The sequence below is a fragment of the Syngnathus scovelli genome, chromosome 9 (assembly GCF_024217435.2).
Source record: "Syngnathus scovelli strain Florida chromosome 9, RoL_Ssco_1.2, whole genome shotgun sequence".
NCBI classification, from domain to species: Eukaryota; Metazoa; Chordata; class Actinopteri; order Syngnathiformes; family Syngnathidae; genus Syngnathus; species Syngnathus scovelli.
The window spans coordinates 642068-667259 of record NC_090855.1 but is presented as its reverse complement, the minus strand read 5'-3'; the positions used below and the strand labels follow the sequence as shown (position 1 = coordinate 667259).

General features: G+C 47.0%; 2 protein-coding genes across 6 annotated transcripts in view; both read right to left on the bottom strand.

Annotated features, from left to right (window-relative positions):
* Positions 1–15950, bottom strand: part of c9h8orf76 (chromosome 9 C8orf76 homolog) — a 160583-nt gene extending 144633 nt beyond the window's left edge. For 2 of the 3 annotated variants that reach the window (XM_049730389.2, XM_049730390.2), the window contains exons 1-9: positions 15610–15950; positions 15304–15405; positions 15084–15227; positions 14825–14875; positions 14619–14763; positions 14342–14432; positions 14148–14280; positions 11474–13968; positions 11331–11364 (exon numbers count right to left, since the gene is read on the bottom strand). In XM_049730389.2, the coding sequence (XP_049586346.1) occupies positions 13798–13968; positions 14148–14280; positions 14342–14432; positions 14619–14763; positions 14825–14875; positions 15084–15227; positions 15304–15405; positions 15610–15714 (942 nt within the window). In that variant the 5' untranslated portion in view covers positions 15715–15950 and the 3' untranslated portion in view covers positions 11331–11364; positions 11474–13797. Of the gene's footprint in view, positions 1–11330; positions 11365–11473; positions 14026–14147; positions 14281–14341; positions 14433–14618; positions 14764–14824; positions 14876–15083; positions 15228–15303; positions 15406–15609 lie in introns of those variants that run through there. The other variant, XM_049730392.2, reaches the window with a different exon arrangement.
* Positions 15951–16098: 148 nt separating this feature from the next.
* Positions 16099–25089, bottom strand: LOC125975168 (zinc fingers and homeoboxes protein 1). Of its 3 annotated transcripts, none has more exons than XM_049730375.2 (8): positions 23660–25089; positions 23126–23422; positions 22593–23041; positions 22042–22242; positions 21756–21971; positions 21521–21685; positions 20151–21431; positions 16099–19266 (listed from the first exon to the last, which is right to left on the bottom strand). In XM_049730375.2, exons 2-8 carry the CDS (start codon positions 23304–23306, stop codon positions 18988–18990), a joined length of 2772 nt encoding a protein of 923 aa, XP_049586332.1. In that variant the 5' UTR covers positions 23307–23422; positions 23660–25089; the 3' UTR covers positions 16099–18987. The 3 variants fall into 3 exon arrangements, with proteins under 3 accessions (XP_049586332.1, XP_049586334.1, XP_049586333.1); XM_049730377.2 differs by having other exon boundaries at positions 23860–25089; XM_049730376.2 differs by having other exon boundaries at positions 24263–25089.
* Positions 25090–25192: the final 103 nt, after the last annotated feature.

The window sequence follows — 25192 nt, the reverse complement described above, 5'->3', positions numbered from 1 at the left end:
ACAAGCGCTAGCATATTGTTCGGGACTTTGGGGGCGGGGCAATAACCCTCTGCCAAGGCTGAACAAAAGGAAATTTGGGGATCTCCGTTTTTGCGTCGCTGCCCAAGCAAGTTTTATAGAATACAGTTTACACACTGGTTATAATCTGGCCCACTAACACGCATCCCTGAAATGTGCCTTGGGGGAGGCCTTTATGGGGCCGTGTCCATTAGCCGCTCACTAGCTCGCTCGCTCGCTCCTTAGTGTTATTTGATCCTTGCCGAGGCCTTGTAAAACTTAAGGAGTGCGTCATCGGCATTCACAATGCACGGTGACGTGTCGCCGGCTTGACGGTGACTCGACAGCTTGCGCGTGTTAGAGTCGGCGCAGCCATGCATGAAAGTCAACCCACTGCTTGTGTGTGGTTTATTTATTCATTAGTGACACACAACTTGAACGGGAAAGAAGGGGCTGGGAATATTAAAAAGAAAAAAAAAAAAAGAAACGTTCTATTGAAATAAGCCGAGGCTCCCTCGAGCGCGACACCAACGCGATGACGCTCGCCAGAGTGGGATGACTTCTTTTAATTTGGGGGGCAAGCCCTCGGGGGAAATTGAGCTCGCAATTACGACAGTCATCAGCGTGGCAGCGTAAAAAGACGGAGGAACTCATTTGAGCTTTTTCATCACCAGGAGCTCTTGATCACCGAGGCACACACATACAGCAACAATTATATCCGTGCAGGTAATCTATTACAATTAACTGTCAGTATTGGGGGGGGGGGGCAGCTAGACAGTCATCATTAGCCAATTACGCTCTTATCAAGGAGGGGTGTCGAGTCGTCTCCTATTATGCTCGGTGGGCCTCATTTCAAAGGAGAAAAAAAAAAGTTTGTCTCTGATCGTGACAAAAAGAGGGCGGAGTCAACTTGTAAGTGTCTGCTGATTGGATGTCAAAAATATTTGCATTCTGGCCACAGATAGGAAGTGAGGCCGTGAATAGCGATAAAAACATTGCTGGTCAAAGGTGTGCACGTTTTCTCTCCACATGCAGTCGGACTGTGTTTTCCAATAACTTTTGAATTCAATTAGTTTGTGGACGGAATATAAACGACTCTCCCAAGTCAACCTGCTGTATGCCATTTTGGGGAATTACTGTTTGCAAATCACTTTCAATTTCTTTTCCAACTCCAAATCAAGTTGATTTTTCTCGGCCACCTTGGAAAATTGTCCAAGTGGCCATATTACATTGGCCTTTATTGCACTGTTTCTCAGGTGGGCTTCTCTCTCTCGCTCTCTCTCTCTCTCTATATATATATATATATATATACACGTATATAAAAAAATAAAAAATAAAAAAGGGGGTATAAGACCTGAGGGTCCTGTGTGCGGTGTGGCTTATATTGCGAAAGACACACAATTGGCGGCTGACTCCCCCACTCAGCAAATCCTCTAAGTGAGTTACCTGTCCGGGGGAAAGGGGGCTCTGATAGAATGAAACACTCACTTGTCACTTTTATTAACCCTCTTACGCTCCCCCCTCCCTTCACCTTAACCATCCTCATCTCCCCTCCCCACACACACACACACACACACACACACACACACACACACACACACACACCTCCCAATTCTCCCTATCGGACCCCCCGAAGCCAAAATCATCCCGGTTTTGCATAATGCTCCGTTCAACCCGATAGCGGCGACACGGCGAGGCACGTCGGGAAAAGACGACGGAGCTTTGTCCCCTCGCTGGTTTTTTTAATCGGTGTCTCTCACAACCCCTCCGAGGCCGGCGGCCAACCCCGCTGGCGGTTATTATCCGCAAGGTCACGCGAGTTGGACGCGACCTCTTCCTAATGTGGTCCCCGTCAAGCCAAATAGCCCCCCAAAACCGGGGCTACATTGCAAACTAATTCTGCTGTCTATTTTTCAATTGGTTTGAATTTTGCTTTGATATTTCATAAAAACATATCTAACATTTATTTTTATCAATTGATATTTTTGCATAATATTGATCTAAGATTTATATCTATTAAAATGTTTCTTTTTTTTAAATATTTGTGTGCTTTTCTATTTATTATTTTTTTCCCCCTCAGCGTGGCAATGCAGCGTTTGAATTTAGCGAGTATTTAGAGATGCTTTCCAAGGGGAACGGCTCAGAAAGCGAAGACTTCGGCGAACTCCGACACTAACGAGGGATGAAATTATCATTTAAATTGTAAAGTCAGCCGACGGGAAATTAATTAAAAAAGTCAAAAGAGATGAATTATGTAAGCGGGAGAAGCACGGAGTTATGTCGAACGATCACATGTTTCATGGTTTTTATTCTTCATTTGCATTTTCATGTCCAATCATTTGTCTATTTTTTTTACTGCGTGTTCTTGAATGAGAACTTTTACTTTTCTTCAATTTTGTCACACTGTGCATTGTATCAACTCAAATGTTGCAAAATGCATTTGTTTTTTTACCTAATGAAAATGTTCCTGAATACAGTTGATGTGTGCATGTGTGTGTTTGCATCTCCCCTCCTGTGACAATTCTTGTTGGCGAAAAGAAAGGCACGGACGGCGTTAGCTCATGAATTCAAATGTGTGCCGGGAATGTCGGCGGCCTCGCCCTTTTTCCCGCTGCTACCAATTTATATTTTCCATATGGGTCCCTTAAAGACAAATGGAAGTCGGCCCGCCCGGTCCCCTTCTCCCCTGGAAATAAAAAGGTTGTCAAAAGTCAAGGGCAGAACGAAGAGAAAAAATAAAAAATAAAAATCAAGACAGAGCCAACAGCTGCGTGTTGGCAAACGTGCACGCCCTCCCTCCCTCCCTCCCGCTGAGATGTGTTTACTTCTTTCCAAAACGCTCGTTATGACGCGCAGTGCAGCAGGACACCAGGCAGGCAAAGATGATAATCATGAGAAAGATGCCAAATCTTTCAACAAAAGTATTTTTATCTTTTTTTCATCAATATATGTATAGTTGTGTGATTTCATTTGTGTAATATTTTCTGTGTAATTTAGTTGTTTTCAATTATATTTTTTATTTTTTCCAAACCCCCATTTTATTTTAGTCATTTAAATACTCAATTACTAACAGTTTTTTTTTTTATTATTAATCACAATTTTGTATGACATTGAATTACTTTTCTATTGCCATTTTTTTCATCTAATGTTTGTTCATTTAATTTTTTTTTTTTAATTCTAATATTTGTGTATTTCCTCTGTTTATGACACTCATGTCTTCACTGCTCGGTAAAAGTCAAGAGGGAAATTTCTAAGCAGCATCACCGTGCTGAAAAGTGGAACAAACTAGTCCAAAGGAAGACAGGAAGTATGTGGAGCAAATATGTAAATGCAGAGTCAGAGTTCAGGAGGGGAGAGGATTCATAATGTGGCAGCTGACCTGGGGGGCAGCCGGGGCTGAGTGTCCAGGGGCCGGCGGCGGAGGGGACGGACGAGGGGCGGGGGTGGGGGGGAGCGGCTCCATCTCAGCGATTAACATTACGACTCCATTTCACCGGCGGGGCAAAGGTGAGGCGGCCTGGGGCAGCGGCGGGAGGTGAAGGGTAATGCGGGGCGGCCGCCGGGTCGCCCGCTGTCGTTAGCGACGCGCCTTGACCTGCTCACCCGCCGCTCGGAGATCTCAGTCTACTTCGCTACCGCACCGAGCAGAGTCGGATTTAAAAAAAAATAAAACATTTTAAACGTGTCCGTTTGAATTTTAATATGTTTCGTCAAGGGTCTGTAGGGAGAAGTTTGGCCCAAAAAGTCCTGACTCAAAAAGACAAAGTTCTTGTCAGGTAAATGTGGAAATAGGGTTCGTGGCCAAAATGAGAGCTTAAACGCCGCTTTTGTTTTTTTATTTTACAGCTGATACATGCGTCAGAACGGATGGCGGGAGAAGAAAGGGAAGGAGCTGGAGTGGCACTTCCGTATCAGATCAGGAGATCAAACGCGCTTTAAAACAAAACAAAACAAAACAAAAAAAACACAAACGGCGTGTAAAAGCGCGAGATGAGACACGGTGTCATCTTACAAAAGGTGGAGGCCTTTTCATTGTCGCGCTTTCTTTCTCGCCGCTTTATCAGCGCAATTACGAGACAAACGCGGCCGCGGGGCGTCCGATGCTATCGCCTGCGTTAGCGTGAGCGAGCGGCCTAATTAGTCCTAAAGAGCTGATGAGGCAGGCGAGGAAAGAGAAAAAGGGCCGCTGTGCCGTGCCGTGCCGTCCCATTGTGTGGTGGGCGTTCCGCAAATTGCGGCCGTTCTGCCGCGCGCGTTTTCTTCTCTGGGCTCGGCTTTCTAAAGCCTTCAAAGGGCCGATTGTGCATCGCCGCCGTTCAAGTGGCCTTTCGGTGTAAGCGGACACAACAACAAACATGGCCGGCCGGCGCTAATCAGGGCCCCGGCTAATGTAAACAATGTCATTTTTTTTTTCCCCCCCTCTTTTTTTTCCCCCCAGCCTTAATGAGCCAATTTCTGGCAAATACGAGGGGGCCAACAATTGGGCCGCCGCCTTTGATGTGATTCATCTGAAGGTTTGTTTGTGATCGCTTGGCACTTTTTTTTTTTTTTTGTCGAGAGCCCCTCGCCCCGGACCGCTTTCATCTCAGCTGCGACGCACTTTGGTACAGAAACGGCAGGCGGATGGAAGCAAAATATATATATATATATTTTTTTTTTTTTTTTAAATACAACAATCCGTCCCCATTCTTTTAGTCCTAACCTTATTTATTTGTAGTTTCCATCCCGTCCTAAATCCTTAGTCAGCAGTCCTAGTCCTAAACCACTATCCCATTGCCCTGGTTTTGCCACCTTAACCAATGTCTGGTCCCATGTCCTTGGACATACTTTTCGTCTATCCCGACCGAGTCTAGTATCCCTTGTCCAAACTCCAATCCATCTCCCCCATGACAAGTCCGAACCGTCTATCCAAACGTAAAAAATGGCAATCCTGTGGCGTCATGCAGCATTCGCTTCAGAGGAGGGAAGTTTTCCTAAGGCACACTGGTGTAGCGCAAGGACATAGTCCTCACATTCCTATCTCCCACTTTTCATCCCTAATTCTTACTTATCTATTGATTCTTCCCGAAGGTGCTATGGCTCCTCATGTATTCTTTGTCCTGAGCCATCCTGAAGCTGGCATTCCTAATCCTATACTTCTATCCCAGGTCTTGTCTTTCTAGTCCTTTTTTTTCCTTCTTCAAGACAACCGCCATCCCCTCTTTTATTATCCGCTAATCAGCTGACCAGCCCTTTGGGCGAGAGGGGACGAGCGAGTAGCACAATGTCTGTCGTGATCAAACGGCGGACTCATTAAAAGGCGCCCCGGCGTGCGATAGGTGGACATTGACAGCGCCTTCATTAACACGGCGCTGACAAAAGGTGAGGCAGCCGGCGAGGCCAGGTGTGTGCCACAGACGCTGCGCCTTTCAACATGTCAGCGTGGCGGTGGCGCTGCCGCTGCCGGGCTGGGGAAGAAACAGTGCAGCGCTCCGTCAAGTGCTGACCAGGAACGAGAAAGAAAGCCAGGGGGAGAATTTTTTTTCCCTCTTTCTTCCTCCAGTGTGACCCAACTTCTGCTTCACATTATGATTGAACACTGGGAACTCCAAATCATACATGTTCTGCTTTTCTAAGCATTACAGTCCTGGCCCTAACTTTCCATTCTATGTGTATAAAAAGTACGTATAGACACACTCAGGTCACAGCCAATCATGGCTCTTCTTTAAAAGAGGTGAGCCCCGATTGGTTGTGATGTCATTTTCGGTCAAACGGCAAGGGGAAAAATGGCCGCCCCACCAGGTGGATTTTGCCCGTTTAAATCGTATTCCACAAACAAAACGTTAATCGGAACACTGGTTGGGCTCGACACAATGCGTGACAATGTTTTCTTTGCATAATCTTACAGAAAATGAAAATGTTTAATAATAAAAATATGGGCGTGGGAGTTTGTGGCAGGTCAAAAGTGGGCCATACATTTGATGACATCATGTTTTCAAAGTTAACAAAATGGTCACCAGAGCACATAAGGCAACACAAAGAGAAGGAAGAGATGTGGTTTGGAGGTGCTTGTGTTGTATTGATGTAATTTAGGCCGTCAAAGCTCGTGACCAAAGGCAACACATCGGCCCACGTCCGGGCCAATTCTAATCAATCACCAGAGCTGAAGTGAACTCCACTCGGGGCGAGTCCCATCCCACCACTATTACGTGCACACATACATACACATACGCACACACACACACGCACACCTCTCGCCTGCCTTACTGGCCGTGAGTCAGGGGCCCTCCGGGAGCACCGCCTGCGCCCTCCCCGCCCCGCCCCCCCCTGCACCTGCTGGGCCCCGCAGTCACCAGCTGTCAACTCGGCGTGCACGCCGAGCCGTCTGTGCGCGTGTTAAAAGGGTTGAAGCAAAGTTATACACTTCAGTTGGGCCGGATGAAAATCAAGGTGGACCTTCCGGAAGAACGTTGGCTCACTTTCACATTGCCTGGCAAGCAAAGACCGGATGGACCATGTTGTTCATGAATTTTTCGATTATTTTGGCAATTACGTGCTGAATTTGATTTTAAAAAGAAATCATGTTCAGAGGCTGGACTTGCAAAACTAGCTCTTTAATTGCGTAATAGATTTTTTTTTTAAATAATTAATTTAATAATCAATTAGTCATCAATAAACAGATTGATCATCGAACCTCTACTGTAAAAATGCAGATATCATTTTTGCATAAGGTGAACGAACAATTTTGCATAAACAAAACGAAATGAAACCTGAATTGAACTGTGCACGACTGAGCTACGTGGGCCAGAATGGTAGCCGAGGAAATATCTTTATTTAAATGTCAAAACATCAATTTGATGCTCATCCACCAATCGGGCCTTTGCTGACTTTGATCAAAAGCGGCTAAAACGCTCCAGTTATCGCTACGTGTCCACCTCGCTTGAAGAGAAATGTGTAAGATAGCTACTGACAGTGCAAAGTGCCTTAGTTACCGCTGGAATTGATAGTTACGCTGGTGGAGGAAGACACATTACAGCGGCTAGCTGGAGGCTACGACCTTCATCCTGAGCTCCTTAGCGGACACCGCTGAGATAGGAAGCCAGACTGTCTCTTTCGGGGAGAGGAAGAAAAGAAAAGGAAACGAAAGGCAACCAAAAAAAAAAATCAAATCAATAAAGTGTTGTGATGTGAAAGTGATTCCCCAACGGATTTGCCGCGAAAGCCCTATTCTTTTTGTGGCCCCGAGGTAAACAGTGTACTTTGTAGCGCCGTGCCACGCTCAACCTCGGAGACCCGGTGCGCCGATTAAGCCGTACCGGAGCACATTAGCGTCGGGCCTTGTCACGGCGGGCGCAAACGGCACCGGTGTGGGGAAAGGGGGGTGTTCTCCGCACCAAGACAGGGATGAGTAAAAATTGAGATGGATGGAAGCGCAATGAGAGACTTCCGCCAAAGCCAAAAAACCTTCAGCAAGTTCCTTTACTTTGGTCAAATGGATACGGTGCCACTCCACTCCAGTAGGTGGCGGTAGTGAGGGTTTTAAAGACGCTGCTAAAATGTTACATGTGCCGTGTTTAGTTATCGTGGCTGTGCCAATAATTGCCGTGTCGAGAGAAGTGAAGCCACCGGCGGCCATCTTAGGGTGCCGCTCACAAAGCACGGCTCACGTGAAAGATTTTGACTTTTTTTTTCTGTCTCTAGGGCAAAAATGCCAGTGTGTGGCAGATGGTTGTACCAGCAAGTTTAGAGAAGATTTAAATGCAACATTTATTGAACGCTGTAGCTAGCGGCCTAACCAACAACAAAAAAGAAAAAAAAAAAGCCAAGTTTAAAGACGATCTTGCTGAAATTCTTAGTAAATCCAGTTCCCGGCAGACACAATCTCTCTTAATTCGGGATGAAGGACGCCTAGCCCACCCCAGCCACGCAGCCAGCATGATGATGTCACTTGTGACGTGGCCACTCAAGGATGGCCTGAAGAGGCTGAAAGGACGGGACAGGAGAGACGACGGCTGACAAATCCCCCGTTGATGGCTATCTATAGGCTATTTCCCCAAGCTCCCGCTACAGAATGGGCCAGAGCTTAAGCCCCCTCTTTCTCATTTTCTCCTCTTTATTTATCCGCGCTCTTCTCTTCCCTCCTGTGGTCAATTTGTCACTTTTTGCATAATGGCGTGGCGCGGAAAATGGGATGGCGAGATGAGCAGTCCGAAGAGGCGTGATGGGGGGGTGATGGGGGGTAAACGCAAGGGAAGGGGGGGGCCAAGAGGACCATCCATCCTCACCCTCACCCCTCCCTCCCACTTCTCCTGTCTCTCTAGGAGGCAGATGTCAATCATGCGCGTCTCCCCACAATCCCTCCGGAGCTCATTGTGCCCGCGGTCGCTGGCGGAGGCCGGCGTGGCGAGGAGCCGCAGATGGAGGGAGCGCTGTCAATCATTGTCACTAATTATTAATTTCTGTCACTCAGGCCCCCATGGCAGCCACAAGGAGGCGAGGGCGGGGGACTCCTTGCCTCTCTCGCCATCCCTTCCTCGCTCCCTCCCTCCCTCCCTCCCTCTCCATGCCCGCCGCCTATTAGGCAAGCAGGTCCTGTGTCCGCCCGCCCCTTCCCTCTCCCTGGTCCCTCGTTAAAGTGTGCGCCTCTCCTCAAGTCGTCCGGGTCGCCTCTTGTTGCCTTTCCCTCCCTTTCTCCCTGCACTCCTGGAAGGTGACTTGATTTGGTATGCCGACCCAGACGCCCCAAAAGTTCAACCATTCATTATGTGGTGCACGTACCCCCTCCCCTCCCCTCCCAGCCCTTTTTCCACCCTCCAAACCCACTCAGTTGTTATTATGAGGTCACCCGCCCCCTCCTCAGTCCATTTTAATTGTATGCTGCCCTCTACACCTCTCAAGCGCTCCCTGTACCCCCCCCCCCCCCCCCCCCCAGGACTCTTTTTTTTTTTTTTTGAAAGTCCGCTTTTCTCCAAGCAACTCCCTCGGTTCTGATGGTTGTGTTGTAGCTGAAGCCAGCCTGTGATGGCGGCCTAATGAGGGAAGGGCCCGGCCGGGACGGGGACGCCGTTCGCTCGTGCTAAGGGTTCTGATCCACCTTCACCTCATTACAGGAGGTGGTGAGCTGGCGAGGCAGGGGGGGGGGGGCGATGAGGAGGTAGGGCACGCTATGCCGGCCGGCTACCTCGTGGAACACTGCGAGGTTCAAAAGATGCAATTTTAAAGTTGTGCAATTGGAAACTCAGAAAAATACCAAATGAAATGAAGCAACAATTAAAAAAAAATGGACCTCCTTCACTTTGTCTCCACATGGTCATTAGCAAGTCTCTGGAGCAGCACCTATTACCTTCTTTTTCTCGTCCGTGTCAACTCCTTCCCGTCGCTCTTCAGCACCTGTCACTTTTCCTTTCACAGCCCCCCTCCCTCCCGTTCCAAGATCTTTCCCCCCCTCTCTCGCATCTCTGTTTATTTTCTCGCCCTCCATCTCCTTCTCCTTTCTCATCTCCTGTGGGCTGTCACTGTCTTTCTCTTCCCATTTGCTTGTCTCTTTGCTCCCTTTATCTATCCATCGCTCTCGCCACTGGCAGCCTCTTTCTTCTTTCCTTTCCTGGCTGTGCGTGCGTGCGTGCGTGCGTGAGCGTGCGTGCGCGTGTCAGCATTCAGCACCTCAGTGGCGACAGGGTTTATTGGCGTAATGCATTTATCAGTGCGGCGAGGCAGCCAGGGCCTCACCTCCTCCTTTGAGGCGGTGAGTAATGAAAATGGGATCACTTGTGACAACACTCTGAAACCCACAAACACACAAAGTTGGACACAAACAACAACGGGGGGGGGGGGCCAGAACGTTGGCCACGAAAAAAGCTCAACAATGCTTGTATCATCATCTCTTGCGAGTTAGTTGGCTTTGTTTTATGGTGAGGCGAGCTATTTGTTGCACTACTAAATACTTTTTTTGCCCCCCAGAGGAAAAAATGGAAATAATCACTTCTCAGGTCACCTCCATCAAAACTCAATGGGCAAGGAACATTTTAATGCTCTTAACAGACTTGTGTTACTCTCAAGTAACGGAAAGCAGGGATCATTTGAGGCGCTATTAGATGCCTAATTTGATTGTTTGAGAAGCGGCAAGTCCACCAATTCCAACAACAGTGTTTTTTTGTTTTTTTTTATTTCTAATGGCTAGAGGTGTCTGTCTAATCCAATTTTGTTGAGTGGGGGGGGGTCTTCACCGGTGTTAAAACAATACCTTCGCCTCACATACGCCGTCCAAGCTCTGATTATCCTTGACAGAACAAAACACGACCCCCCCCCCCTCCCCCTTCCATCCCACTTGGTCCAACCTGAGTTAGACATTAGCGGGCCATTCCGCTTAAAAACGTACGTATGGCGGCAAGGGAGCGTCGCTAATATGCAAGTCCAAAGACTGCTGACTAATGCAGCGAAAGAAAATGCTGGAAATAGTCGCCTGCTATTTGTTATTCATGCGGGCGGCCCTCCAGGTTCATCCGCAAGGCTGACTGACGCTCAAGTGTGTGTTGCGGATGCCATTAATGCCCGCCCGCCGCTGATCACCCTCGCACATTTAAATAACAATGGCGCAGTCAGAGGATTCAGCCGTGTGAATCCGAGCCGCAAAAACACCCAGGAGGGCTGCAGGCCCAACTCCTGCCACGTGTGTGCGAGTGTGTAAGCACAAATACAAAACACAGGCAGTCACACACCACGGAGTCCGAGCGGGGATGAAATGCAGATTGAACGAGAGGCTACACGATTTAAAATAGTTCTCAGGCGTCTTAATAAAAGGTCTAGGACGCATTTTTGATCCCCGCCTTATTCGTGCTGGCCCAATGGACACTTCTGGCAACTCAAATGGGACGAAAAATCAAGAAGGCACTTTTTATACTAGACTTTGTGTATGAGGCACATCATCATGTTGCTAATGGAAACAGCTCTGCTTACCTTTTGGTTTTGACATAATGGGGAGGGGAGGGGCCAGGGAGGGGAGGGGCCATAATCTAATATCACTCAAGGTGGGCAGCTACAACATCAAAAGTGTACCAGGAAACGTTTGTGTTTTAAAATACCATACCATTTTGTTAGTAAATAACATGCAAAAAAAACAAAAGTTGATTGAAAACTTGCAACAATTTAAAAATGTAACATTTTGAAGACATGTGTTGAAAGCTTTTTTTAAAATGTCTTTAGACTAAGAACTTGTCACAGATAAAACAAGGCAAAGAAATTCATTTGAAATGAACATTTTCATGCAAAAGCTTCCAATTAATTAGGCTTATCATTGAAAACTACAATTAATTATCATTAACATACTTTCACTCTCCCAAAAAAATCTTGCTTACCTTTTTTACATGGTCCACTGGGATGACGTCTTTACTGATAATGAAGAAACAACAACAACAAAAAGTATGAGTCATTTGCTAATGTTTGTGCTGCACATACACCGCAGTTGTCAGTTGACTTCGTGGTATTTGGTGACACCCACCTGTTTGATTTACAAGAGCCATTTTCGTTTTTTACTCTCACGTTTCCTTTTCGACAACGAATTAGTCCTTCGTTGTTTTAAACGTGAGGAAGGGATATTGGGGGGAGAAATACGAGTTAATTGCGCGCCATTACGCTCATATTTCCTTTTCGACAACGAATTAGTCCTTCGTTGTTTTAAACGTAGGGAAGGGATATTTGGGGGAGAAATGCGAGTTACTTGCACGCTAAAACCCAAACCGGTCCAAAAAAAACACACACACAAAAAAAAAACACAGACACATCACCACACCTGAGTTTAAGTGGACCAAACCACATTGTGAGGTTGGATAGGGGTGCCGAAGTTGTCGGGAGGTTTATTTTATTTTATTTCGTTTGCCATGAACAGGTAAAAAGTCAGACCTAGGTAGTCATTTATTAAAAATCTGAACAGAATACAACATTTTCAACTCGATGAAATGATAAAATCACTCCAGTAATTATTATAAGCTTGCCCCTGTCAAACATGAGCGTTTAAAATGGTGGGTAAGATGGCCGGTGCTTGCAATTTGAATAAACCCTCTCTAAAATGGATTATTTTCCCTCATTTTCATCCTAAACACTTGAAACTTGTATTCACCAGTGCGTCCCACTTTTATAGAGCACAACTGAATTGAAATAATGCAAAATATAAAGACATTCATTTGGCGGTGTCTTATTGATCATTCTAAAGCGTAATCCATCATCTAATGACCAAATGCGTCTTCCCAGAAGCCTTTTCAAGTAGTTTGTAGACTCGTTAACAATCACACTTTGGGGAAGCATGCTCAGCATTTTTTCCCAAAGCTGCTGCTGAATAGTATATCCCTCAGCAGCTGATTTGTTTGAAACACTATGGAACAAAATGAAAGGGGGATTTCATTTTCTTTTTCTCTTCAAGTGTGGCATCCAGCAGGAAGTCGTAGAGTAAGACGACACAGCAGGACACGACATCACGGCAGCCTTTTAATACAACAAAATATTTCTTTTTAATCTTCCTCCTCCTCTCTTTCTCAAAGCGACCAAATGGCTGGCAGCTGCTGACAAGCTGTCGATAACCGCCTGGTCGCACAAAGCTGCCACTTCTTCACATTCTCTATTTTTCTGCTTCCTGCAAATGACCAGAACATCCTCGGCTGAGCGGCGCCTATTTTAACGAGAGCGCACAAACATCCCAGCTCTGGGAAGAAAAAAAAAAAAGGGCCCTGGGGAGGCAAAAAAAAAAAAAAAAAACGCAATGTGCATATTCACCGAGGCCACATGCATTGTGAGCAAAGAGACGGCTGGCTGATCTGTCGGTCTTGGTGTAACAAGGCGAAGACATGTATGCACTATGGAGACCTTTTGGGGGCTCTGCCAACCATCACGCAAACACACAATCGGTGTGTGATACTGCAAGGTTCGTTCGGGTCCAATCCGTTACCAAGTCAACACAGACATACCCACAATGGATATCAGCCCTATATTCCAAATGAAGGAAGGAAGGAAAGAAGAAAAAACAACAACATAGCAGCCCATCTGCTTGATGTTTTCAAATTGTCAACAAGGAGAGGCCATTGAATTAATGGCGTGCGCCCTCGTTACATCTAATAAGGTTCATTCGCAAGTAAGAAGTGTGTCAGACATATTTTCGTACCGACACAAACAAAACGAAATTTTCTGCCGTTATAATGAACACATGGCTAAATCAATACCTCACAGAGCATTATCTTATTTGTAAAAACACTTTTATTTTAAACTTATGCTTGTGTAGTGAACCCCGCAAATAATTGATGTAACTCCGTGTAGACGCCAGAAGATGGCAGCAAAGCAGTTAAAATAGAACGAAGCTCCAACAGCAGCCATCAGCGCAAATTCCGCTTATGTAATGTGTCCGCACGGACACAACACCGAGTCGCCTTGTGTTCCGATCAAGTGAAGAACGTTACTGCCCGTTACCAATCAAATGGCTGTTTTGGAAAACTCTTCAAAAATTGCCGATATGGTTCAACATGGTGTTGCATTCCTTTCCACTCATAATGTTCTGGCTGTTCATAATGTTCTATGTTCATAACATTTCAGGATAAATAACATGTTCACATTAAAATGTTCTAAAAAAACAAATCAGTTCATTGATGACACTTCATATGAAGGCACACTTCTCATTATAGTACAAAAGCATGCAGGGTTTTTTGTTGTTGTTGTTGTCACTTTGCATTTTCCTTTGGTAACAGGCTGTCAAAAGTTCGACAACTTCACCATTGTTTTTTTTTTTTTTTTTCCCCTTTGTTTTGACCACCATGATTTGTGGTTGACATTAAGGAAGCGTCACACCTTGGTGCCGCTCAGCCTGTGATATCCATCAGTCTCCAGAACCCCACTCAGTAGGATCTTATTCCACCAGCGCTCCTCAAAACTCTGCAGACAAACACTAGACAGACTCATACCGTCCTGGTAATCCTCCTTCATCTTCTCTGGGTTCAGGTCCTCCGAAATGACCTGGCAAGAAAAAGATGCCTGCTACGTCATAGGTGTGATATCCAAGGCCTTCCATGTCTGAAAACTCAAACATAAAGATGATGGTAACCCAACATTCAATTCAAAGATTCATTTGACTGCCTACTTTGGAGCCCATCCCTTACTTTGAGAATGACAACTTCCAAGGCAGAGTGACTCACCTCAGTGAGGGTGAGAAGAGTTGCTTGATCAGGATTGAGACGTCCCAACGCGTCCTCCGCTATTTGGACGACATTTTGGTTGTGTCGCAGCACAAACGATGACTGCTGCTGCTGCAGGATTCTTAGTAGGAGTCTGAAAGCAGAGGGCTGCTGTCACCAGCCGCCCGCTGATGACCAGCGTTTTGTGCCACTACCTCGTCCTGATGAAGCACAAGCAGGCCTTCAGCCAGAGTCTCTCCTCAGAGAGTTCCTCCTGTTGCTCTTCAGCTTCTTTGCCTTTCTTGTCTACAGAGGAATCGGAAAATAAATGACTGCATAAGATTTCAGTGGAATTCGGGATAAATGAGACCTTCATTTTTAGAAGAAGAAAAAAAAAAAAATCTGAATTGAAATCAGTTCAGTGGATCAATTTGAAATTGAATAGACTGGATCTCCGTGGTGAAACGGCCTCCAAGATGAATAAAACGTTACCCAAGGTTGTGGAGTCCTCCAACAGCTGCAGACACATCTTTCCCAGGTTGCACCAATTCCAAGGGTTGAAAGGCACCAGGCTGCACAGCTCTTGCAGAGACGACATCCAGGGTCCGATGACTCCAAAATGTTGGTAGACGCTCACCTTTTGGGCAAAGCAAATGACGTGACCTCCAACGCGTTGTGAAGGGAGTGCCCACATTTACCTTGAGCAGCAGCAGGCTGGTCAGGTGACATGTGTTTGAGGCTTCTTTGCTCTGGACAAAAAGACACACATTTATTGCAAATGGTCATCTGGGAATATTCCAGATGAATCAGTAGGTAAAAATGCAGAATAAGCAGACATTTGAATTGTTTTACCCGTCCCCACAATTTCTGCGAGACAATCGTACACATGTTCCACAAACAAAAAACATGGTGTAATAGAGTTTGGAACACGCTACGAAAATATGAGTGTGTGTGTACCAGCAGATCCAGTAAGCCCATTGCTCTGTCTCTCTGGTCCAACCTGGTGTAACATCGAGCCATTCCCTCCAAAATATCTCTTTTGATTGACAGGTTGTTGTCAGAGATCCACTCCAGGCAACCGCTGTAAGCATCCAGGGCTGCCTAACACACAAGAGGAGCATTTTGTCATAGAGATTGATGCTCGTGTTGCTATAAGTTGGATTTCAGAAATAAATACCTGGTATTTGCCCTGTCTCGTTGCCAGGTCACCCCTAAACTTCAAAACTTTCTGCTTTTCCAAAGAGTCTTCTGTGTCAAGAGCGGCACCTTCACAAAACCACTACAAGAGGACAAAGCATTTACTACAATGCAATGCATTCGGCATAATGAACAAACGCCGCACGAAGATAAGGCTCGGTTTACGTATTTATTGACAATATGTTTGGGATATGCAAGTGCAGTGAATTTATTTTCTTCATTTGAATGACAGCAGGTCAACAGTTGTTCCACCCGGCGCAAGAGTAGTCGTGTCCCAATTTCTCACCTCCGGCTCGCAGCTTTTAGCGTTATAAGAAGGCACGCACACCGACCCACGGTCTTTGGCCTCTGAAAATACAGAGTCATCAAAATTGCTTCCAAATAGCTCCATGGCGAGTTAATCACTGACTCATGCCATGGGCCATCATTCGAACTAGTTAGTGTCCGAACAGCGATTTGACACAAGGAAGAAGCGCAGATTCCGCTTGTGTAATGTGTCCGCACGGAAACACTAACGATTGGCGTTGGTTCCGAGCAGTAAAGTTCCGTTCGAAAATATTTGACTGCCCGTTACTAAGTCAATTCTTAATTTACAGTATTTGACGTTGGCCAGCCTTTGTAAAATCCTTCCCGACTCCACGTATGCATTTTAGAATGGGACATCTCCATCTTGCTCGAATACAAAAGCTAAAAGTGATCGGGTTATGTGACTGAAGCCAAACAGCAAAGTGTCCCATTGTGAAGACGAAATAAGCTTGGGATAGCACAAAACCGATTGTTGTGACAAACTGTATTTGTTGAAAAATCTGTGGTGAAAACATTTGCAAAACATTCATTGAGCACAGAGGATGAGAGAGAGAGCGGAATCATGGAATTTGATGCCAAAGGGTATATGCATATAATATTACAGCAGTTTAACTACTCACGATACTAGCTCTACTGCAAATAGGATAGATATATGATACATGATATGAAATCCAAACCCACTGAGAAGACACAGCACTTTCTCATCCTATACATGTTATTTGTGCATATCGTTTACTAGGGCCTTATTGTAACAGTAGCATTTTGAAACGATAACGTCTCACTTCTATCTTTTTGAAGTACCGTCAATAAAGTGCTCATCTTTTCAAGTGAGTTGTGATTTGATATTCGTTGCAACCAAAGTACCCAGAAGCAACTCAAGCAAAACGGTTGGCGCTCAAAATGAATTCTAGTTCACTTTCAAACGTGTGTGCAGTAAACAAACTATTTGGTTGGAAAGATAAAAACGGATACAAAGATTTCTAAGAAGGCTAGTAAAATCCTTTGGGGTAGGCTTGAGACCTCATCTGTGGCATAAAATACTAAGCAGCAGAAGGTGCAGCAGAAAGAAGCCCCAAAAACAAATGCTTGGAAAGACAAAGTAGCGAGAAAAGGACTCAAAACGAACTGACCAACTGTTTATACTGTTAATGATTTGGGAAAGACAATTAGACAACTTAGCTTCAGCTTTCAATTGGCTAAGCACTGTGCCAACATGAGCACACGCGTAACGTAGTACATATGTACAAAATGAGCTGTTGTTCGACGTACTTATTGCATGCAGTAAATGACAAAAAGGTATAAACGCTTGGTATACATGGATACAACATCTTGTTCTTTTTCATGCCCAGGCACTTACTATTCACATTACGACAAGTGTCATGTGTACATAATGTGTCTGCCCATTCGGTTGCAATCAGCGAGCCAGCGAGCGAGTCAGCGAGCCAGCGAGCGAGCTTATACACCAGGCAGGCTGAAAATGCTTTTCAGATAGCTAAAAAGGTGCTAGCGTGGATGACAAATACAAGGTGGCAAAATAGCAGAAAGTAAATGAGAAGGTTTAACCAAGGTCATGGACAGAAGTTTACAATGTTCAACTTCAGACAGACAGGCAGGCAGGCAGGCAGGCAGCCACGCAGGCAGGCAGGCAGGCAGGCATCTTGCACATCATGCATTCCCTCCCTCCCTCCCACATTTGCTTCGAGAAAGGCTACCGTAAGTGCTTTGTGATGACAAGAGGGGATCCTCCCTCTCGCCACAAGTCCACAAGCCAAGTAGGCACATGTAGGTACAGTAGGACTGTCTGAGTTAACAACATTGGTGTCATGACCGTGGCAACGGCAGCTGGTAGTCAACAGTTCTTTCCATGGTGTTGTGGTCACACATGATAGCAATTCAACACGTAGTGTCATGTGTTCAATTTGGGTGAAAAGACAACACTGCTCAGGTGTCTTCCCAAGTCCATCAAAAAGTCAAGAGACATGATTGGAAAAAAGAAAAAAAAAAAAGTACAAAACATTAGCCAAGCATTGCTTCCCCCACAAAAAGTACTCAAAACGTGGCTCAAAATGTGCAATAAAGCGAAAGAAAGTGGCAGGGAGAGTCTACCAAGCTATATAAACATCCAACACCATTTAGTTGTCATTTCAAAAGTGGTGAAACTGGTACAATTCCTCCTCAGGGAAAACAAACAAAAGGTAAAATACTGGTTTAGTCATAAAACGAATACGGGCTCTCAGAGCCTTTGCATGATACAATAAGGTGCCAAATTCTAATTTCATCCACTAGGTGGCGGAAAAAAAGTGCAATTGAAACACGATTCGTTCAGGTGCTTCATGATTTCAAATGTTTCAAGTACAATACGTACATCGGGCCAGTAGTTAGGTTTAGGTCATGATTGTTGTTTACGTCAATCAGCTTGAAGTGATGATTGTAGCCCCAGTCGGCAAACTGCAGCTCAACACTGTTTGCTGGCTGGCGGGCGGGCTGGCGGGCTTGCTTGTTCCCGGACAACAAGCCATTCCAATTTGGCAAAGTTTCAGAACCATTCTATCAAACGTAACAACAGCACAAGGCTTGTCGCGTACAAAGGTGCAAAAATAAAAACAAATGGAAATCGCAGTGCATATTAAACTCTTTTTTTTCTCCCTCATGAGGCATTTTTAGCGATGGGAAAATGAAGCTTCAATAGGTTTCTTCAACCACTCGTTGTCCTCTCCGTGGCACTCTGAATGAATGAATGTTTGAAACTCCAACAGTGCCATCTAGAGGAGTCAAAATCAAGCAAACGGTTTGTGACGCAAATTTGAAGCTTCACCTTCCCATGACTAGTTGGCTAGTAGTAACCACCATCAAGGGAAGACTTGAATAAACATCCTTCAACAAATACGCACGCTGGCATTCACTCACTGTTCATGTACTTTGGCTCATGTTGCTTTAGGCCTTTATCCGTCATCGACTTTGTAAACTCATTCGTTCTCATTTAGCTGACTGTAGTCCCATAAATCACAATCTGTACAAGATTATCGAACAAGTTCCACCGTGTGTGTGTGTGTGTGTGTTTTGACTAAGGGCTGGCTATCTTGTAAACACATTTTAAGATTGGTGAGCATTCGCTGGAAATTGAAGTTCAAATTTGGGCTTGTGCAAAGGAAATGCAGTAATGCATTTCAAAAGGGAATTTACACTTGCCTTGTGGACATCTCAGTTGTCACCATCAACTTTTTTTTTTTTTTTTTTGGGGTGTGTGAATGTCCAGTTTTAGATGTTGTTGTTGTTGGCCAAAATGCTGCTCAGGTCGTTTGAATAATGTTGAGGGCGACTACTAATCTTGTGTTTGTCTCATTTGCAAAATTGAGCCTCAGTCTTCGGATACAGACAAGGATTTCCTCACGCTGCGTGACGGCTCCCAAACCTCACTGTCGTCCGTATCCTCCTCATCGTGCTCTTCGTCATCGTCGTCGTCCTCCTCCTCTTCGTTTCCCATTCTGTCGCCTCTCGGCGTCTTGTCGGCTTGTGACGCCTCTCCCCTTATTTCGTGGGCCCCCTCTCTTGCGTCCGGCGTGGCCGAAGGTGGCTCCTGGAAGGGGTCGGCGCCCACGTCCAGACGTCTCTGGACCTCCGCAAACCATTCTCGCACCTCCATGGAACAAAAGAGAAGGGTGTTGTCATCTGAGCTGTCACATTAGCACCAAAGTCGCTCGGGCTCGATTTACAAACGGTCCACTCGGCCTTAAATACAAACACTTAAGTGCACTGGACTAATGATTTCACCTTGCGATTTCGTATTTCTTTCTCTCAACGTTTCAAAACACATATTTGCGTGATTGTTTTAGGCCTGTGCAGATAAAGTCAACTCCATTTGAACTCGACTGAATGAGATCTTCACGGCAGTAAGATGAAAGGAACGGCAATCAAGGTGCATTGGCCATGATGACGCAAGAAGCCACATTTCGAATCAATGGCCTTATTTAAGAGAATTCTTTCATGTCGGTCGGCTCCAGGAATGTTTTGCGATGTTGACACGTTGCCTCGTGACAGCCTCAAAGCACAAGCTTCTGGCATTTCCAAATCCAACGGAAAAGAAATCAATCGAAAACGCACGTCGGCTGGATTTTTCTCACTTGGCTAATTGAGCCAGCTCGCGTTAGCAAAAGTATGGGAACGTGTTTTGATCGTGTCTGATTTGTTTCCCTTCTTGAACTTGGAATGACCCGACCCCACTGGTTCGGATGGGAATAAGGTGCAGCTTTCTATTGTCCACACTTTTGCTTACGGCTATCACTTTTTGAGGGAGGGGAGGGCTGGGCTGGGCTGGTGTGATTCTTGAAAAGAAAGAAGAGCAACCGCTCCGTCCTCTCCATTGGTGTTCTTAATTAGCACGCTTCATTGTTTCAGAGCGGCATGATGACAAACTATGCACTGCAGATGACTCACTGGTAAATCGTTTGTGGCTCAAAAGCATCTCTCGCTCATCTTGTGAAATAGCATTTGGAGTGGTCAAGTAAAAAGCAACGGCGTTACCCGTTCATAGCTCATGTTGGTCTTGGTGACGAGCTCGTCCAGGTCCTGCTCGTTGAGGAAGCGGTGTTTCAGGTAGTACTCCTTCAAGATGTCCCTGCCGCTCTTGAATTTCTTGGGCGGGGGGCATCTGTCCGAGTCGGAACCAAAGGACGCCGAGCGCCTGGGCTGCTTTCGAGGTCGAGATCTCCCCCAACCGCGATTTCGGACGCGTCTTTTTCGGCCGCCTCCCGCTTTTTGACCTCCGCCGCCGCTGCCGCCGCCGCTGCCGCCACCGCTGCCGCCACCGCTGCCGCCACCGCCGCCGCCTTCCACGTTGCCGCTTTGATACTGAAAGAACCATTTAAGGTTGCCGTTCTTCCAGGAGTAGCGCGAGTCCCCGAACCAGCTGACAATGTAGGGTCGGGGGAGGCCGCTCTCCTCCACCAGCTGGTCGTACTCTTCTGTGGTGGGCCACTGAGTCCGCACGAAGGCACTTTTCAAAATGTGGAGCTGCTCCGGAGTCTTTTTGGTCTTATCCTTGATGTCTTTGCCGCCGCCGCCGTTGTTGCAGCTGCCGGTCGCCGTCTGTTTACCGCGGCCTCCGGGTGGCGTTTGACTCCCTCCTTTACGAGAGGAGGAGGAGGCGGCGCGAGAAGCAGCGGTGACTTCTCCAGCTCTGCCTCCGGCGGCGGCGTCCATCCGTTCCGCCTCAGAGGACCCCGGGGACGGAGCGCCGAAGGTGGGCATTTTGCGTCTTTCGGTGAACCAGGCGTCGATCTCCCTCCGTGTCAGTTTGGTCTCGGTTCTCAGGCGACTCAGCTCGTCGTCGGACGGCGTGCTGCTCTTCTCAAAGCTCTCCTCCAGCACCACCAACTGCTCCGGTGTCTTCTCCTTAAACTTCTGCAGAGTGAAGTCCGGGAAGGGATTCCACGTCTTGGGCCGGGTCTCCTTCTCCTTAACGGGAGGCGTGCACGGAGGGTGAGGTGATGCCGGCGTTTCATCGCTGGAGTCGATGACGATGGTGGCGGCGCTACAGCCGCCGCCGCCGCCGCCGCTCGCTCTGCCGCCTCCGTCGTGGAATACGATGACATTGCTGTTCTTGGAGTTGCGCTGGTTATACCTGGTGTCGCTGAACCATTTTTTGATCTCCCCCTTGGTTAAATTGGTGATCTTCATCAAACGGGCAATTTCGGCATCGCTGACAAAGTGGTTTTTCAGGTAGCTGGCTTTCAACTCGGCCAGCTGCTCTTTGGACTTTTTGGGGCGCATACTGAAGCTGTCGGCGCTCAGGGCAGAGTTCTCCTTTCAAAGAGAGAGGTGGAGTTACACGTTGAACACTTTGAGCATTTCATATTGCCAAATCAGCTGTACTGAGGGTGGGCCAGCTCTACCTGTGGGGAAAGTGAGGGCGGCTGTACAGTGGTAGCCCGTTTCAGCTCACAGTTTGTTGGGGTGGACTGGCAGGAAAGTCTGCTGGCGCTCTGGGACTGGCTGGGCAATCCCGCCACCGTCAGTGTGATGGGATTGGTCACGGGAACATTCCCTCCTGGAGCGACCTGCAAAGGGATGAATTCATATCGATCAAATAGCTGCTGAGGACCCCCCCCCCCCCCCCCATCATTCTACCTGCGTGAACACCAAGCCAGGCTGCCCCCCCACAATCTGACAGGTCTGCAGTATGGATTGCAGGCCATTGGCAGCAGACAGCTGGTGAGCAGGTATGACAGTGATGGTCTGAGGAACCGTGTGGACAGTGCCGTTGAATTGTTTCCTCCTGGCCTCCTCCACTTCCTCCGGGGTCCAGCTGACACCATGCTTGAGTCGCTGGGCTGAGAACCACACCTGGATAGAAAAGAGCGGTGAGTGGGCCAGCAGAGATGATTCAGCCGCTCCACTCCATTCCGCTGACTACCTTAATTTGCTCTTCTGTGAACTGCGTCTGCCCGGCCAGATTGCTGATCTCAGCCATGGAGGGATAGGGAAACTTCTTGTAAGTGCTCCCCAGCAGAGGGTTGATGTCCAAAGCTGCACTATAAGAGGGAATGCTGCTGAGAGGAATTAGCAATTGGGGTTGAGCTGATGGATTTTGCTGGGCCTGGAAAGCAGAAAGTACCTGAACACAACAAAGTGGGAGATGCCATGCGAGATTATTTCAATGTTACAACCAAAAGTCCACCAACTGAAAGTGACATCACAGTTGCCCGGTTTTCTGAGACTGAGCCGTGATTGGCTGTGACCTGGCAACTCTGATGTCATTTTTCCATAGACACCAAGTGGCAAAATGTCCACCTGAGATGGATAAAAACTTTTTAAAAAGCCCGTATAATTCGTATTTCAACTAGTTGGGCTTCACAGAAGAAAAGAACATTTGGGAGTTGATTTCCCCTTTACAGTGTTTTTCCTTACGGCAGGCGAAAACATTTACGATTGATTGATGCTAGATTTGTAATTCTTATAGTGTACCTGTGCCAGGCCAGGAGGAATAACGGCGGGATTTAAAATGGATGACTTCCTTGGCTGCTCGAAGGCTTGGCTGACCAGGAAGTTTCCCGCGCCGAGCTTCATGGAGTCATGGAGCAGCATCTCAACGGACGCCATTGGTCCCAGAGGCGCTTGGATGGGCTGCTGCTGTGGCTGCTGTGGCTGCTGCTGCGGCTGCGGCTGCTGCTCCGCTTCCACCTCGCCCTCTGCTTCTAAGTACTCCACGGCTTCATCTGAAGCTTTGAGGGACACGGCAATCCTCTTGGGCTCAGATTTGGTCTTCATCCTCATGATGGGGGTCTTGCTTAGCGAGATGGCGCCGACATTGCCAGCGTCTGTTGCGACATCTCGGAGCATGTCGCACTGCTGATCCTCGCCGGGCTGCTCGGTCGCGGCCGGGGCCTCTTTGTCTTCCAGGCTGTCGGACTCGCCTACAAAGAGAGCAAAGCATTGAAACAACAAAGTCAAGTTTAAGGAAAGTTTGGGCTCGACAGAGCGGGTCCGAAGACATTTACCAGCATCTAGTGGTGTGGGGCCAACGGCTAGTGTTTGATCCAGCTCCACTGCTGTTTGAGCCTCATCTACCGCCCCCTCCACCCCTTCAGCCTCTACTTCCATTGTCCTTTCAGTTGTGGCCTCCAACTGGTCAGAGGGTAGCACCATGCAAGGCGTGGTCGACTTTCGGCGGCTCGACATTGTCAAAACGTGCAACTTTCTACTCAGGGCAAAGACAGTCTGAGACGGAAGAGTCCAGGCTCACATGTCTCACTCAAGTGGCCGTGCTCGCTCGCATAGCAAGACTCCTTCAATTTCTAGTGGAAGAAACGTGTCATAAACGGTTTGTTAGTTCTACTTGACTGATTTGACATTGTTCTTGAGAGTGCATAGGTACAATTTTATAAGCGATGACAAATTAGCGAAGAAATCTCTTCCCAAGTGGGTTTGTAACTAATATGTTGACTATTGCAATACTGGTAGTGTCTTTTAAAAAAGGTTCTTTTAGATCAATGTATGTGATGCGAATTAGAGCCTTGCGCTATTTCAAGTACCTCGGTTGGGTGTATAATCTTCACAACAGCTCGGTATGATTCATGCGTAGAGCCACAATGTTAATTATTGTTCCTTATGTTGACATGAAATGCTCAAATTAGAACTCACGGTAACTATTACCTAACGGAACGACAAAGTACAGTACAGCATAAGTGAACACTGTTTGGTAGTTGTGAGCTGGCTCCTATATGAATAGTACCTGTTTGAAGGTTCCAATGATTCTTCTTAATGCACTTCTTTGATACAACTACAAATTCCAACAACAAAAAAGCATTTACTATTAGAATTCCAATCGTATTTTTTGTACAAGTGCAATGTAGCTCATGTCATGCATCTATCTCATTTTTGTGCAAATCGTCCTGATGTTGTAACGTGATGGTGCATTTACAGGTGTGGTGTGCACGTCTCTGCTCCTTGTATTTCAACGCTGGCTGGCCGGCTGGCTGAGAGCGTTTGCATTTCAGGTATGCAAAGGTCGTTAACCAAAGCAATTGTTTGGGGCGTCGATTTTAGCAATGGGGCTCGTAGCATGTGTATGAGGGCCAACTAGCCACTGCTAACAGTCACGAAACGCTGGCTGCCATGTCTGCCGGCTAACTTACTGCAACTACACGAGCGTGTGCAAGCGCCGTGTTGCTGCCGGTCGGCCGGCCGGCCGGGCGGGCGGGCAGGCAGGCGGGCGGGCAGGCTGGAAGGCAGGCTGGAAGGCAGGTAGGCGAAGCGATGACTGATATTTCCTGGGAATCCCCAGAGAAGCGTCGGCGTCTCTTGCTGTCCCTGTTGTCGTCTGCCCTCCGAGTGGCGGCTAACCATTCAAGCAACGCCGGCCCGGCCGAGACGCACTGGCGGAGGCGGCGGGGCGGACGTTCGCCGGGCTCGTGTGTCGGTCTCCCGAAGCAGACGGCGGGAGGTATCCGCACCCACGGAGCGGGAGAGCGGTAGAGCGGCTACGACTCCCGCCTGCAAATGCTGTAAACAGCGGACATGTCTCTTCCGAGCGGCTTGTGTGTCCCGGCAAGCGTCGTGTCCATGAATAAAAGCAACGATTCCAATCGTAGGGTGTTCACTGGGCGATGCATTAGTTCGCTGACCTAATTCTGAATTTTAACAGCGTTTTTTTCTTCCCTCAAACAATGATCAGCGTCATTAGTCTGATACCATGTGACGTCATTCCTCGGCGACTTGGACTCCAAATTTTAGATCACGTAGAAGTATCAGTAGATATTCTACAGAAAACTGTCATTCGGGCGAGTCTTTCAATTGAGTTAAGAAACTTGTTCATTTTTAAAAGTGCAAATAAAAGGCTGTTACGTCTCGGATGACGTGCCCAAGTGTCCTTACGTGACCTATCAGGGTTGCACGAGAAGCGACTTGAGGCCAAAACTGACATTGCACTTTTTTTTCCCTTTTTTTTTTCCCCCTTCTGCTTGTAAATAAACCCGTCCGGCCCTGGCATTACTCAACACCATTTTCAGTTGTTCATTGTAAATAGACATATATACTAGCTCAGTACTGTAAAATTAATATTCACC